Source organism: Ictidomys tridecemlineatus, chromosome Y (assembly GCF_052094955.1).
Source record: "Ictidomys tridecemlineatus isolate mIctTri1 chromosome Y, mIctTri1.hap1, whole genome shotgun sequence".
Classification (NCBI taxonomy): domain Eukaryota; kingdom Metazoa; phylum Chordata; class Mammalia; order Rodentia; family Sciuridae; genus Ictidomys; species Ictidomys tridecemlineatus.
Genome location: NC_135494.1, coordinates 17,655,814 through 17,669,825, shown reverse-complemented (window position 1 = coordinate 17,669,825; position 14,012 = coordinate 17,655,814). Strand labels below are relative to the sequence as shown.

General features: G+C 49.6%; 1 protein-coding gene across 1 annotated transcript; it reads right to left on the bottom strand.

Moving 5' to 3' along the window:
* Positions 1-4,204: 4,204 nt before the first annotated feature.
* LOC144372067 (uncharacterized) lies at positions 4,205-13,517 on the bottom strand. The gene is made up of 8 exons (XM_078035488.1): positions 13,386-13,517; positions 11,855-11,970; positions 11,459-11,689; positions 10,249-10,363; positions 7,844-7,944; positions 7,561-7,677; positions 6,472-6,586; positions 4,205-4,576 (listed from the first exon to the last, which is right to left on the bottom strand). The coding sequence occupies exons 3-8, from the start codon at positions 11,576-11,578 to the stop codon at positions 4,371-4,373; spliced, it is 774 nt and encodes a 257-aa protein (XP_077891614.1). The 5' UTR covers positions 11,579-11,689; positions 11,855-11,970; positions 13,386-13,517; the 3' UTR covers positions 4,205-4,370.
* Positions 13,518-14,012: the final 495 nt, after the last annotated feature.

Below are 14,012 nucleotides of genomic sequence, written 5' to 3'. Positions count from 1 at the left end.
TAAAAACTCCATCTCTGGTAGTAATGAGATCTCTCTGCCACAGCCCCGCCAGACAGCCATTTGTGACCACAGGAGTGTGGAGAAAGAGTGACCACAGGAGTGTGGAAAAGAGGACATAATTCAGGAAAGTGAAATAAAGAAGCAAGAGCTGAATATACTAGAACAGACAGGATCAGCAGAGAGAGCTCAGCTGAGAGAGGCCTGGAGCAGGGCTGGGGTGAGCCAGTGCATTCCATGGGTATTGATGAAGGTCTGCTGTGTGCCTGGCACTATGCTGAGAAGTAGATGCTGCATTGAGTACAGTCTCTGACCTTGCCCTGCTAAAGATCCCAGTCTGGGGATTTAAAGCTGGATGACATTGTCCAGCACTATGCCATTTCTTCAAACCCCAGCTGACCTAGAGCCCCCAGCACCATGGCCCATTTGCCTACAATGAAGGCCAGCAGCAGAATCCTGCCACGGCTGGCAGGAGTGGGTGGAGAACCCCCAGCTCTCTCACCCTGTAGGAAGGGTTCTATTAATAACATGGTTTACATGAACCTCCAGCACTCCTTATCAGAACTGTGCTTACTCACTTAGTGACAACAACTGGCTGGTACACCCTGTCTTCCAGTTCCTAATCACTTCCTGTTCCCACCTGGAGTTTTCTAGCATCACCTCCCAAGAAAACTACTTGCTAACAAATATGGATGACAGAGTCTCCACACTTTACCTCAGGGAAGCCAGAGCATGAAAGAAGGTTCTAGAAAAATATACAGTGATCCCAGTCTATCGGGCCATTTTGTGCCTGAATTTATAGTACTCCTTGGCTGCTCTGATTGCCCTGATAGGTTTAGGAGAAAAGACAAGCCATATTTTGGGATGGAAATTGCATTCAGGCCGAGTCACTTTCACACCATCTACCAAGTAGGAGTAGAATCTCATGAAATTTTAAGTACAACAGAATGCCAAATGACTACTCATTCCAGTGAAGACATGCTGCAAACAAGACTTAGAGAAGTGACCTCAGAGAAGATTCTATCATTCTGCATTTGCTTCTGAAAGTTGAAGCACACAGTTCTAATGGGCTCAGGAAGAGGTTGATACCCAGTTGAGTTGGCCAGAGCTCAGGACTTCAGGGCTGCTGTCTGGTGGTTCCTGGGCTCTTCTGGTCCTAACCTTAACTCAGTGTCTTTTTGTTGGTGATGTAGTTCAGCAATGGATTACTGGCCCAGAGAATTGTTCAGTATTGCTCAGTAGGATCAAAACACTGTCACCAGTTGTAGGTAGCCAACTCCAGGTGAGAAACTTGATAGATGTTAATGCTCACGGCTTCACACCAGCAACCTGCCCCTCAGTGATCATGCTCTCTAAAACATACACCATGCTAAATTGTGTGGAAGCATTCTAGGTCTAGCCAAACCACACGATCTTTCAAAAACAGCCCAATAACATTTAGAGGATTCACTCTCCAAAGCAAGCTTGCCAATGCCTGAGCGCCCACACACTCGATTGGCGCCAACCTCACCTCCTTTTAGAATGCACACATCCACCAAGATACCACTGCCTGTGGTGGTTGAGCGGCCTCTCCAATGGACGAGGTGGATGTGAATGTAACACGTGAATGAATTAGCATTTACCATCAACTGGAAGAAAAAAATCCATTCTCTAAGATATGATGACGGAGCTGCTCTGTGATCTAGACCATCCCCCTCTCCTGCATCCTCTCTCTTTTCCTCTGCCTCGATGGACCTCCAACTGAGCCCAGAAAGATGTGTCCTTTCTAGTCAGAAGCCCTGTCATGGCTTCCATTTCCAGGCCCTGATTCCTGGTTAACTGCAGCCAGAGCTCGCTTTCAAGGTAGTTTCTTCAGATCCCTTCCCTACCCTAACCACAGTGTGGGCTCTGGCCCCACCCTTACTCTCTACACCACCATTCCACATTAGGGTCTTCCTGTCCCTCTCTGTGACCCAGGACTGCCCATGACCGACCCCACCCAACAACAAGCTGTTGAACCAGGTGCCATCAAATGGAAGAAATGACCAGAGATGGCTAACTTGAAGATTTCACAGAATAGTCCATGAGACAAGGAATATCCTGAACCAGTGAAATGACATAAGAGGAAGTCAATGAATTCTAACCTCAAGGGCAAATCCTACAGTACACTGGCTCTCAAATTCAGCTACACACTGGAGCCACCTGGGAGCTGTGCATAGTACTGACCGCTGGACCACCCACTGGCCCTGGGCTGATGGATTGGCTCTGGGCTAAGATGGGACACTGGGGTTTGTAAATTACCAGTTGAGTATAATATAAAGCAAACTTTGAGAACATTGCTTTATTCCCCACATGAAGAACTGTGTGCATACAGATGCAGAAGTACACAAATCTGCAGCATAAACCTCCTTGAGGGCCATAGATTAAATGCACTGCAGTCACCAGCATCCTGGCTAGGAACACCACCAGCCTCCTATTTCCACCTTCCAGGTGATTGCAGCCCCGCCATCCAAGCATGGAGGAGTCCTCCCTGCTGAGAAATTTCAGTGTGCAGAATGGAGAGCCCTCTCTCCTGGGAGTCCCTGCTTTGACAATAAGTGCACTGGAGAAGTTGAAATCAAGTGGGAGGCACATGGGCAGGCTTCCTGGATGAGGCCCTATTGAAAGAAGAATGGGATCTGAGGAGTGGACCAGAGAGAGGAAAGATGGAAAGTACAGCAAGTACATTCAGAGCCGAGGTCAGGCCCAAAATACAATGTTGGCTGACAAGACAGCCCTTGCACCAGGATCAACAATTTTGAGAAGGCAATGAGGACTGCCTGAAAAGATCAATTCCACAAAATTTCATGGAAACCCACTCATCACACCTTTCTGAAAACACTGGAAATGTAGGTTTCATGCAAGGAACTCTGGGTGACAGATGGCAAAGTTTGCCAAATGCAAACATGCCTACCAGCTCTGAGAAGCCATTCTCATTCACACTGCTTCAACCAGGGAAAATCCCCATGTGCTCACTGAGAACAAGTTAGCTTGTGCCACTTGAAGCTGCTTCAACAAACAGCTTCACTTCTGCACTTCTAAGCTGTTCTCCTCAAGCACTTTCAGAGCACAGTTCAAGCCTGAAACACAAAGGGTGCCAGAAAGAGATCTCTTGAATCTAGCATCACCAACGTGCAGTGAAAAAGAGGACCAGCTGAGAAGATCAGTTCTCCAAAGTCTCACTGACATCCATTTGTCACACTCATTTACAACATTCACTTGAAGTGCAGGTGCCCACATGAGTGAACTGGTTTTTTTTATCAATGGCACAGAGGCTTCAATGTGTAAGCATGCCTGTCACCTGTAAGAAGCAGTTTTGAATTCTTCTAGGTCCACAGGAAAAAAAAATAGCATGTGCTCACTTACAACAAAGTTAATCAACAAAGCAAATTGAAACTGCTTGCAGCAAACAGCTTCCATTCTCCCATTCCCCTTCTATTTTCAGCAATCGCATCCAGAGTCCAATTCCAGCTCAATATAAAATGTGTGCTCCCAAGGAAGCCTGTATAATTGACATCACCCAACTTGGGGAGGCAAGGGGAATGCTGAGAAGATCAGTTCTTCAAAACTCCTACTTTTTCAGAAAACTCATTGAAAGGCAGGATACCCACTTGCAGCCATCAGTGGTTGAGAGATGGCACAGAGGCTTCAATGTGAAACCGTGAATGCCAATCATTACAAGTGCTTCTGACAAACTCTAGTGCAACCTGGGACACCCCAAAGTGCTCAACGAGAACACACTTTGTTCCTGCAAGTGGAAGCAGCTTGCATGAACTGTTTCAATCAGGAAATTCCAAGCTCTTCTCAGCAATCACATTCAGAGCACAGTTTTGGCCCAATAGAAAAAGGGTCCTAGCAAGAGGGTCCCACACCTACGATCACCTTCATAAGGTAGCTTCCCATCTTCTGTGTGGGAGTGGGTTTCTCCTTGGCCCTTATGCTGTGGAGGAGACCACTAGGAGCTAAGCTTCATGCAGGACCATCTGAACTGGACTTTTTGCAAGCCCTATGAAGCCCTCACACAAGCTCAAATGCTACAGGACTCTGCAGACCAGTCCATGCAACAGTAGACATTCATTCATTGTCTAGAGTCTACAGGTTCCTAAATGCTCGGCATTCATTATCATCAAATGCACAATTTTGATCAAAAACCATCACAGTAGATCAGGTAACAAATCATCACAGTAGATCAGGTAACAAAAACATATATATTTTAAAATAATAATATATTAGTGGGAACAACAAATACAGGATAGAGTAACAACTGTGTTACTAAACAAGGTCAAGGACAATGGCAAACTATAGATTCAAACTTTGAAGCCAATAGTAATCAATGAAAATATTCCTGGGCTGCCTCAGCCCCGCCCAGGCACACAGCAGCAGAATGGTTTTGCAAGCATCCTCAGGAGGGCTGGAGCCTTCTTTGCAGGACGAGAGGGAGGTTGAGGCTGGATCCACTCATCCTTCTTTTGGGAGAGGCTCCTTTTCCTCAGCACGAAGTTGGGTTTTGTGTGAGGGTTCTTTGCGTAAAATACGTTGGCCTGCCCTGGAATCCTCAGCTCTGGGGAGAGAGGGGTGTACAAAATAGGGTGGCTCGGGAGGTGCTCCCTGGGACACCCCAACATCTGAGAGCCTGTGCCAGAAACGAACTGAGCCACACACCTGAGAGCTCTCCAATTCAGCACCAATACCAACAAGACAGCCTCCACAGTCCTCCCTGAGGAAGAACTAGGCAGAGCACTTCAACACACCTAATGTCTGTTCCTACCAAAGGCTTTGGACTCCAAAACATCCCAGGTCCTCTTGCGTCTGCCAAGGCACACCACTAGGGTTTGCATCTGAAATCTCCCACAAAAGTGCCGAAGATTCAGACCCCACATGAGCCATCTTCACAGGTGGGTTTGGAAGGAAGCATTGGATGGTGAGTGCTCTGATGTCAACATGAAATTCTCATTCAAGATGAATACACTACTGGGAGGTGGGAGGGACTGGAAGAAAGGTTGAGCATGCTTGGAGGAAGACCTAAACAGGAGTGTGCCCTGGGCAACAGTACCTTGTCCCTGTTGGCTCCACTGAATCCTCATTCTCCAAGTAGAGGTCCTCCTTCTCCTCTCCGTCTTTCTCTCTCTCCCTCTCTCCCAGCCTTGTTCTCTCTCTCCCAGTCTATGCCTTTGTGGCAAGGGCTGAGGAGCTGTCCACTGCCACACACTAGAGCTTTATGGACAGCCTCAGTGCACAACCAAAGAGAAAGTTGTGAAACCCAGAGAAAAGGCCTAGGATTCTCAAGTATGGCCACAGTGAGGACAGGCTGACCAGCACGGATACCACATTAGAGCCACGCTTCTGCGTTGGTGGAGCCTGCTTCCATGTGAACCAGGCTTCTGAGAATGGAGGCCACATTCCAAATGCTGCCCTCCTGAGAACAATGATTCCAAAGACCAGCAAAGGGACTGCTTCCCTCCGACATGGTGTATGGCCCAGTGGTGCCATGACCCCGAGTGGGGGAATACAACAGCCAGCTTCTCCTTCCTCTGAACACCTCTTTCCTGTCGCCCTCCTCTAACCTAGAGCCTGTTCTCCATCCATTCTGGGTTGGACATGGGGATCTCTGCTATGAATTTCTTAGGCTACCAAGGCCCCAGACAGACTTCCTCTTCCATAGACTCTACTAACCTAACAGAAGGTTAAGATAGGAGACAAGTGATCCTAGAACTCATTGGGATGGTGGTCTTCAGCGTACATAGGCTGGGATAATGGCTGCTGAGGTGTTTGGCTCACAAAAGCCAACCAACCAACCAATGAAAAAGTGCTGACATTATTATCAGATGAGCTCTGTGGCTACGTGCTCAGGAAGCCCTCATCTGACTCTAGTTAGTGATCATAACCTGGCTATTGGGATCACTCTTTGGCTAGTGGACTCAGGTGCGGAAGACCATGGAATTTATGCAAAAACAGATGATTCAAGCTGTCTCCCAGGCTGTGTTTTCTTCCCAATTTCATCCTGTTACTGCTTGCTAGAATCTTGGCAATGCTCTGACCAGGCAGTGGTTTTCTTGTCACACAGAAGGCTTTCAATCCTACTGCTTCAGTCCACAAAATGCCAGTTCCATCTTTAGCCCATGCATGCCCATGTTCCTCTGAAACCACTCCTATCTCAGACCACAGAACCATACTGCTCCTGGAAAGAGGCTTTCCTCCTCACTCCTCAATGATGTCAGCTTTGCATGCGTCTTCATGTCCTGGGCAGGGCACCTGGTGGGGGAGCCGCACTAGCCACTGGGGTATACCAAAACACCTGGAGAGCTTACACCAGCAGAAGTGCAGTTGGCTTTGTGCACGAGCCCAACACACCCTGTTGGAGTGTTCTTGGGGGTCAGAGACTACTCTTTGGTGCTAAGAGTTGACCTGAGTCCACATCCTGACCCTTGCTCTCTGTCATCTGATTGTCCCACTTACTCTGACGGTGAGACATGATTTGGCCCAGCTCATATTCCTCCGGCTTCTCCTGAGTAAGCAAGTGTAGCTCGAGGGCCCTGCGGATGACGACAGGAGCCCGATCGTGGCAGGTCACCTGGAGCAGCATGGGAGACAGGCCTTCAGGAAATGGGCCTTGAAGTGACTACTCAAGGACAGTGGGCAGGGGCATTCTGGAGGCACCTCCACTCTAAATACAAGGGCAACATCCATGACCCTACTACCTGAGGCTGACCTCCTGCTCATCGCGTGGGCTCTTCACATAGGCTACTAGCCCAATCCTTGTACATAGGACTTCCTGGACCTACCATTGCTCTTTGTGGAGCTGCACTTCTCTCCAAGTGAAAGGACCCCACTACCTGCATACAGATGCAATCTCATCCCACAAGTTGGGAGGAATGGGACAATAGCCTCCAAGATCCTAGGTCTGCCCGAGGATGCAGGCGGCATTGGGAATGGCCTAGGCACAAAACCGAGAGGCTTTGGTCTGGATTGCCAGGGCCCAAATCAGACCCAGGAACATGACCACACACAGGAGTGACGAAAGATAGCCATGAGAGCTCCTGGCCTCCAGAGGCTCAGTGCTGGCTGGGGTGTACGAGGGCACCTCATCCGGCAAGGGTGGTCATTGGGTTACCTGGACATTTAGTGTGCTTGCTCCACATCCATAATGACTCTGCAGAGAGACCCTCTCAGCTCCTTGTTCAAGGAACATGCAGAACCTCATACTGGTGTCCTGCTCCATAGAGGCCAGCATCCCATACAGGGGAACCTGCAACCTAGGTCCTGGCCTGTTCTCATCTGTCACCCATACCTGCCTCTGCCCTTCTGGACTGCATGCTGCCACCTGACACACAGACTCCCTCAGACATGGCGGTGGACAAGCTGCTGCTCTCCCTCATCTCAGCTCCAGCCCTTCACACTGACCTCTTCCTTGTTGATTCCCATCTATCCTCCTGATCATCCAGAAGCTCCAAATTCAAGAGGGCATGAGTAGTTCATGGTATTGGACCAGTGTCTGCTCCCCACCCAGGTGTAAGCACCAGGGGACACCCCTGCTCCCAGGCTTACCAAAACAGTCTTGGCCATCTTTGGACTTTGTGTTTCTAAGTGGACACGAATTAAGCAGGTGTCTCCCACCTGCTTGTGGGCAAGCGGCCTGGAGGACTTGCAGGTTGATTCTGAGAACTGTGGGGGATGGAACATCAGCAAACCCAGAAACAGAAAGCCACCCCAGCCTGTCAGTTGGCTCTATGGGCTTCTAGCACATATGTCCAGGTGCTCAGGCTTCTTATTTCCCCAGGTGGGAGTGGAATGGCAGCACAAGTACAGCTTGAATAAGGTAGGTGTTTACCTCCTTTCCCTTGACCTCGCGGCGTTTCCTCACGATGAAATAATATTTTATTTGTGGATTCATGGACAGATACATCAGTGAGTGGTCAGGGACCTTGATTTCTGCAGAGCAAAGTGGAGAGAATTGTTAGGTGGCACTCAAGGATTATACCACAAAACACCCACAACCCCTGAGAGTCTCCGCCAGGGCGAGCCTGCACCAGAATTGAGAGCCCTCCTATCCAGCTACAGTGCCACCAAAGACTTCCTTAGTGATTCTTCCCTGGAGAAGATGATGTACAGGATTCTAAACCAAAAGAGCACCTGGCAATGGAAACAGCACCTTGGGCCCAGAACTTCTCAGTGCAGGTTGGATCTGCCAAAGGGACACTGCTAGGATCTGCATCAGGATTGGCAAAGGCTCCTGTGCTTAGGCCTTTCTCCCCAGGGCAGCCATGCTCACACATGGGCATTCAGGGAAGCGTTGGATGGTGGGCGAATTCATCCCCTTGCCCTGGATGAATCCACTCATGGATGAATACACGGAGGGGAGGTGGTATCCATCAGAGGTGTGTTGGGCATGGACATGGGAGGACTTCAGCAGGGTGGTGCCCTGGAGAACTCTATTGTTTTCTAGGATCGCTCTCCTTCCCCTTGTTTCTCATCAGGAGCTGTCTGCTTGGTACTTTTATTCTGGTTCTTGTTCTACTTCTGGCTCTTCTTTCTCTCCTGCATCTTCTTGTAGTTCTTTCTGGGTCTTTTTCCTGTTCTTACATGATTCCTTCTTGTTCTTCTTCTTGTGTATCTCCCTCCACCCTTCCTTCTGTTCACCTCCTTCTTTTTCTTCTTCTGCCTCCTGCTCTTTATCGTGTGAACCTCTCCCCACTCAGGAGTGTCTCTTTCTCCTCCTCCTCCTTCTCCTTCTTTCTCTGGCAATGGTGGGGCGTCCTGAGGAGTTCAAATCTATCACACTCTTCTGCCCAGATGCAGCCTCTGTTCAGTAGTCCAAGATGAAATCAGTTCTCAATCAATGGCCAGGAGTGAAACCAAGACCAAAGACAAGTGACTTCCTTTCTTTGTCATTGTCACAGTCAGGAAAGACTGAATAACACACACCACATTCTGGATAGGCTTCTACCTGTGGTAGTCAGCACCTCATCTGGACCAGGATTGCTAAAATAGATTCCACCTCCATAAAGCTTCCCCAATGAAAACAAGGTTTCCAAAATCTAAGAGAGGGCCAGCATCACTGCCACCCTCCTGCCATAAGGCATAGATGCCATCACACCTAGTGGGTTCCAGGCCCCCCATAGTCCTCCCTTTTGATGTCTGTTACACACAAACCTCCCCTGGTCTGGAGCCTGCTCTCAACTGATGCTTGGGTTGAAAGTCTGTTTCTAAAATCACCTTTGTAGATTCTCGGTTTGGTAATTCCTTTTGACCGGCTTATTTTTTTACTAGGGATAAAACCAGAGGCACTTAAGCACTGAGACCATTCCCAGGCCTTTTGACTTGGGTAAAGGGTCTCCCGAAGTTTCTGAGGCTGTTTGGAAATCCCCATCCCCCTGCACTGCCTCCCAAGTCCCTGAGATTCGCAGACACTGCCCCTTGCCCTGCTCCTTGCACCTCAGTCTTCCTCATGTGTGAGACAGAGCCAACTCAAATGAGGCGGTGTGTGAAAATGGGAAAACTCACTTACGTGCCCAACAGATGGTGGGTTCTACTGTGGACAGGCTGGGATGGTGGAGGCTAGGAGTGTCGGGCTCACAAGAAAGGAAAGAGCACTGGCATTGTGGACAGCTCAGCATTGTGGCCTCTGTTCTTCAGATGCCCTTCTTTGTTGCTGGAAGGAATAATAACCTGGCCATTCTGATATCTCCAGGAGATGGGCACCCAGGCACAGAGGACTTGGAATTGTTCCAAAAAGAACCCAAACAGGCTGTCCCCTGGCCTTGACTTCCTCTTCACTGAGTCCTGTTCCCAGTTGCTGCAATCCTGACATTCTTGAGTAGGCAGGACTTCTCATATCCTGGCCATGGATTGGGACCTGTGTGTGGCTTCCGTCCATAGCAATGCTGATCCAATCAGGACCCATGCTCTGCTCCTCTTCATTTGAAGGCATCCTTATCAGTGAGCCATAAACCAAACTGATGATGGATTGAGCCTCTCTCTGCCTTGCCCTCATCGATATTAGCTTTGCATTGCCAGACCAGGTCCAGGGGAGAACACGTTTAGGGAGGTCCAGCAGCCCCCTGGGGCCGCACTGAACACCTCCACATTGGACACGCCCATCACTGCACTTGGTTTCCTGCACCAGGCCCACCACACTCTGGCTATTTTAGGGCCAAGGCCCACTTTCTCTTGGCTGTGAGTTATCCTGAGCCCACTGTGGATCATGTCTCCCCACTGTCTGATTGTCCGACTTACTCTCATGCAGAGACATCATTCTCAGCAGCTCAAAGTTGTCCACATCCTCATGCTGCAACAAATTTTGGTCCAAGGCCCTGCGGATGAGGCTTGTCACCCTCTCCTGACACGTCACCTAGATCAGGGTGGGACAAATGTCATCAGAGAATGGCTTTTAGAGGAGCTACCCAGAAGACTGTGGTCAAACATTCAGGAGAAAAGTTAGCTACATATACAAGGGCACAATCTTGTTATCCTGCTACCTGAGTGTGGCCTCCATATACCCCCTGGGTTCTTGCAACGTGCTACTAGAACAATCCTGGTACAAATATCTGCCTGTACCTGCCATCTCCCCTCCCCCTGGGGAGCCACATTTCACTCAGGTCAAAGGACCAAACTACCTATGCACAGACACACTCTCATCTCACTGAGATGACAGCAATGGGCCAGGGATCTGCGCACCAAGTGTGCTCTGGGATGCAGGCTGCCTTTGTGGGTGGAAGAGGCAGATGCACTGAAAATTTTGGTCCTGACTGCCACTACACAAAACAGACTCAGATACAAGAGTGTGCACTTGAGTGCTTCATGATAGCCTGGAGAGGCCCTGGGCTCTGGAAGCTCGGTGCGGGTCTGGTTCTAATGATGTACTTGACTCAGCACTGGCAGTCACTGAACATGTCTCCTCTGCAGCTGGACACCTGCAGCATTAGCGTGTCTACTGCACATCCATAGAAATTCTGCCAAGAACCCCTATAGTTCTGTATTTACTTACATGCAAAGGCTGACATTCCGAAGCTGTGGCATGACCCCCCAGGTGATCCCGACCCCAAATTTCCACACCTAGTCATGCTAAGGAGGTTCTCTTCCCTGCTACCAGGAACACACCCCCTCCTACACATGTGACAAGTCACTGCCAGCTCCTCTGCTCCAACCTCACTCATTGAGAATACCAAGTTCTAGGCACTGCAGCCTGCACCCTGGACACATCTCTGCCTTCATCTGTCCACAGCAGACGCCTTCATCTGTCCGTCTGCACTTCTGGCCTGCCACACCCACAATACACAGGCCCACTCACCGCTGCAGCTGGGCATGCTGAGGCTCTCCCCCCTCAGGTCAAGCCCTTAAGACTGACCTCTCTCTTCTTAATTTCCCACCACAGCCCCAGGGTTAGCTGTGTCTCCTGCCTTCCACTGTGTGGACACCCAGGAGGCAGCCCTGCAATCAGGCTTACCAGAATGCGCTTTGTCTCCCTCAGGCTCTGTCCCTCTAGGAGGACGTGGACAAAGCGGCTGTCTTCCACCTGCTCGCTGGAGTGAAGCAGTGAGGAGCTGCTACTGGTGACTTTTCTCATGCACCACTCATTGCTTTGGGTGGCCTGGGGCAATGGTCCTGCAGCCACTGCAGAGCTGCTGCTCACAGCTGCTGGGATCCTGGATGCCACTGCCACAGAAGGCTCCAAGAACTGTGGGGGATGACAACATCAGCAAAGCCCAGCACCTGCACCCCACCCAGCCTGGCATTGGCTCTGTGGGCATTCTACAACATCCATCCAGAACCTGAGGTTCTTGTCCCCTTGGAGGATGTGGAGTGGCACCAGGAGTAAAGACTGAAGAAGGTGGCTGTTTACGTCCTTTGGCTTGACTTTAAACAACTTGCTGGCAGCTGTTTCCCGAAGAAGAAAGTTATAATCCACTCTGCCATCCAGGGCGTAATATACGTTTCCATCTGCAGGGATCCTCAGCTCTGGAGAGGCAGGGGCAGAGGCGTGGTAGGTGACAAGGAATACACTACCCAACATCCCCCACAACTGAGAGCCTCTGCCAGCTCAGGTCTCACACACATACCTGAGAGCCCCTGAATCCAGCTACTGTTCCACCAAAGACTCCCCACTGATTCCTCCCTGAGGACCCTCTATGCACAGAAGGTCCACTACAGGAACACCTTTCAAGGAAATAGCCCCTTGTACCCCAGACCCTCTTAGTTCACGCTGGACCCACCAAAGCGAAACAGCTAGACTTTGTATCTGGATTGATCCCCTAAGACTCATGTGTTGAAGGTTTTCTCCCCACTGCAGCAATGATCACAGGTGGGTTTGGGGAAGAGCACTTGATGGTGGGTGCCTCCACCTTGCCAGTGGATTCATCCACTCATACAGGGCTACACTAATTGGAGGGGTATGGTTTGGAGGTGTGTTGAGCATAGGTGGAGGATGTCCACAGCAGGGCTGTGCCATCCAGAGATATATATTTCTCTTGAGTTCCCCACTTCTGCATTTTCTCCTCATGAGTATAATTCTCATTCACATTTTTAATCAATTTATTGTTATACTTCTTGTTCGGCTTGTGTTTCTCCTTCTTGTTCTTGTTCTTCTTCATCTTCTCCTCATGCTTCTTCTTAAAGTCATCTTGACCTTCTTATTCATGGTCTCCTCCTTCAACTTATTTTCATTTTTCTACTCCTCCTTCTCCTCCTCCATGTCCTTCTTCTCCTCGTCCTCCTCATCCTTGTCCTCCTCCTCCTCGTCCTCCTCCTCCTCCTTTCTTCTTCTTCTTTCTCTCTCTCTCTCTCTCTCTCTTTCTTCTCTCTCTCTCTCTCTCTCTCTCTCTCTCTCTCTCTCTCTCTCTGTATCTCTCTCTCTCTCTCTCTCTCTCTCTCTCTCTCTCTCTCTCTCTCTCCAAGAAGAGTTTACAAGCTGTGAAGGGTTCTATTTTACCACACTCTTCTCTCTAGAAATGGCCTCTTGTCCTAAGTGGACTCAGTTTGCAATGAATAGATAGATTGGAAACCAGAAATGATTCTTCATTGAACTGCTTTTCTCATGTACTCAACTAGGTCAGGAAAGGTCGCCAAAGTAGGCACCCTGTGGTTGTCTGTCTTCTTTGACACAAGACAAAGAAGCCTCTCTTCTTGGCCCCTTGTGGATAATAGCTTTGCAATGCCTCCTCAGGCCAAGGAAAGAACACATGATAGGCAGGTCCACAGCCCCTGGGGAACATGAAGAACCTGCAGATTGATGCCCCATCATTACACTTTGTTTTATGCACAAGTCCTACCATACTCATCCTGGGCACTGAGTCAATGCACACTGTGTTTTGGCTCCCAGTTATCGTGAGGCCACTGTGACTCACTGCTCCCTACCCTCTGATGGTTCCACTTACTCTGATGGTTTGAGAGAATTTGCAGAAACTCGTAGTTTTCTGGGTCCTCCTGCTGGAGCAAGTGTGCATCTAAGGCCCTGCGGATGATGACTGGAGCCCTGTCCTGGCAGGTCACCTGAGCAGGGTTGGAGAAAGCTCATCAGAGAGGGAATTTGGGAGTAGCTACCCAGAGGACAGTGCTCAAGGACAATCAGAGACAAGTGAGCTCTCAACACAAGGGAACCATCTTGATACCCTGCTACCTGAGGCCTTCATGTGATCATGTGGGGGTCTTCCTATGAGCCTCTAGTCCAATCTTGGTACAAGAGTTTGCTTCAACCTGCTATGCCCTACAGGGACAAGGGAATAAGGACCAAAAGACTTTGTACAGACACACTCTAGTCCCATCAAGATGGGTGGAATGGTCCAGTGCACTTCCATATCCCTGCTCTGGTCTGGGATACAGCTGCATTTTTGTGTGGACCAGGCACAAACCCTAGTTGCTTTGGTCCTGACAGCCAGGGCACAACACACACTAGGACTCTTTAATGATAGGCATGGAAGCTGCTGGGCGCGAGAGTGTCAGTGCTTGCTGGGGTGTCAGGAGTTTCAGACCCAGCAGGTGTAGTGGTTCAACATGGCTCCCCT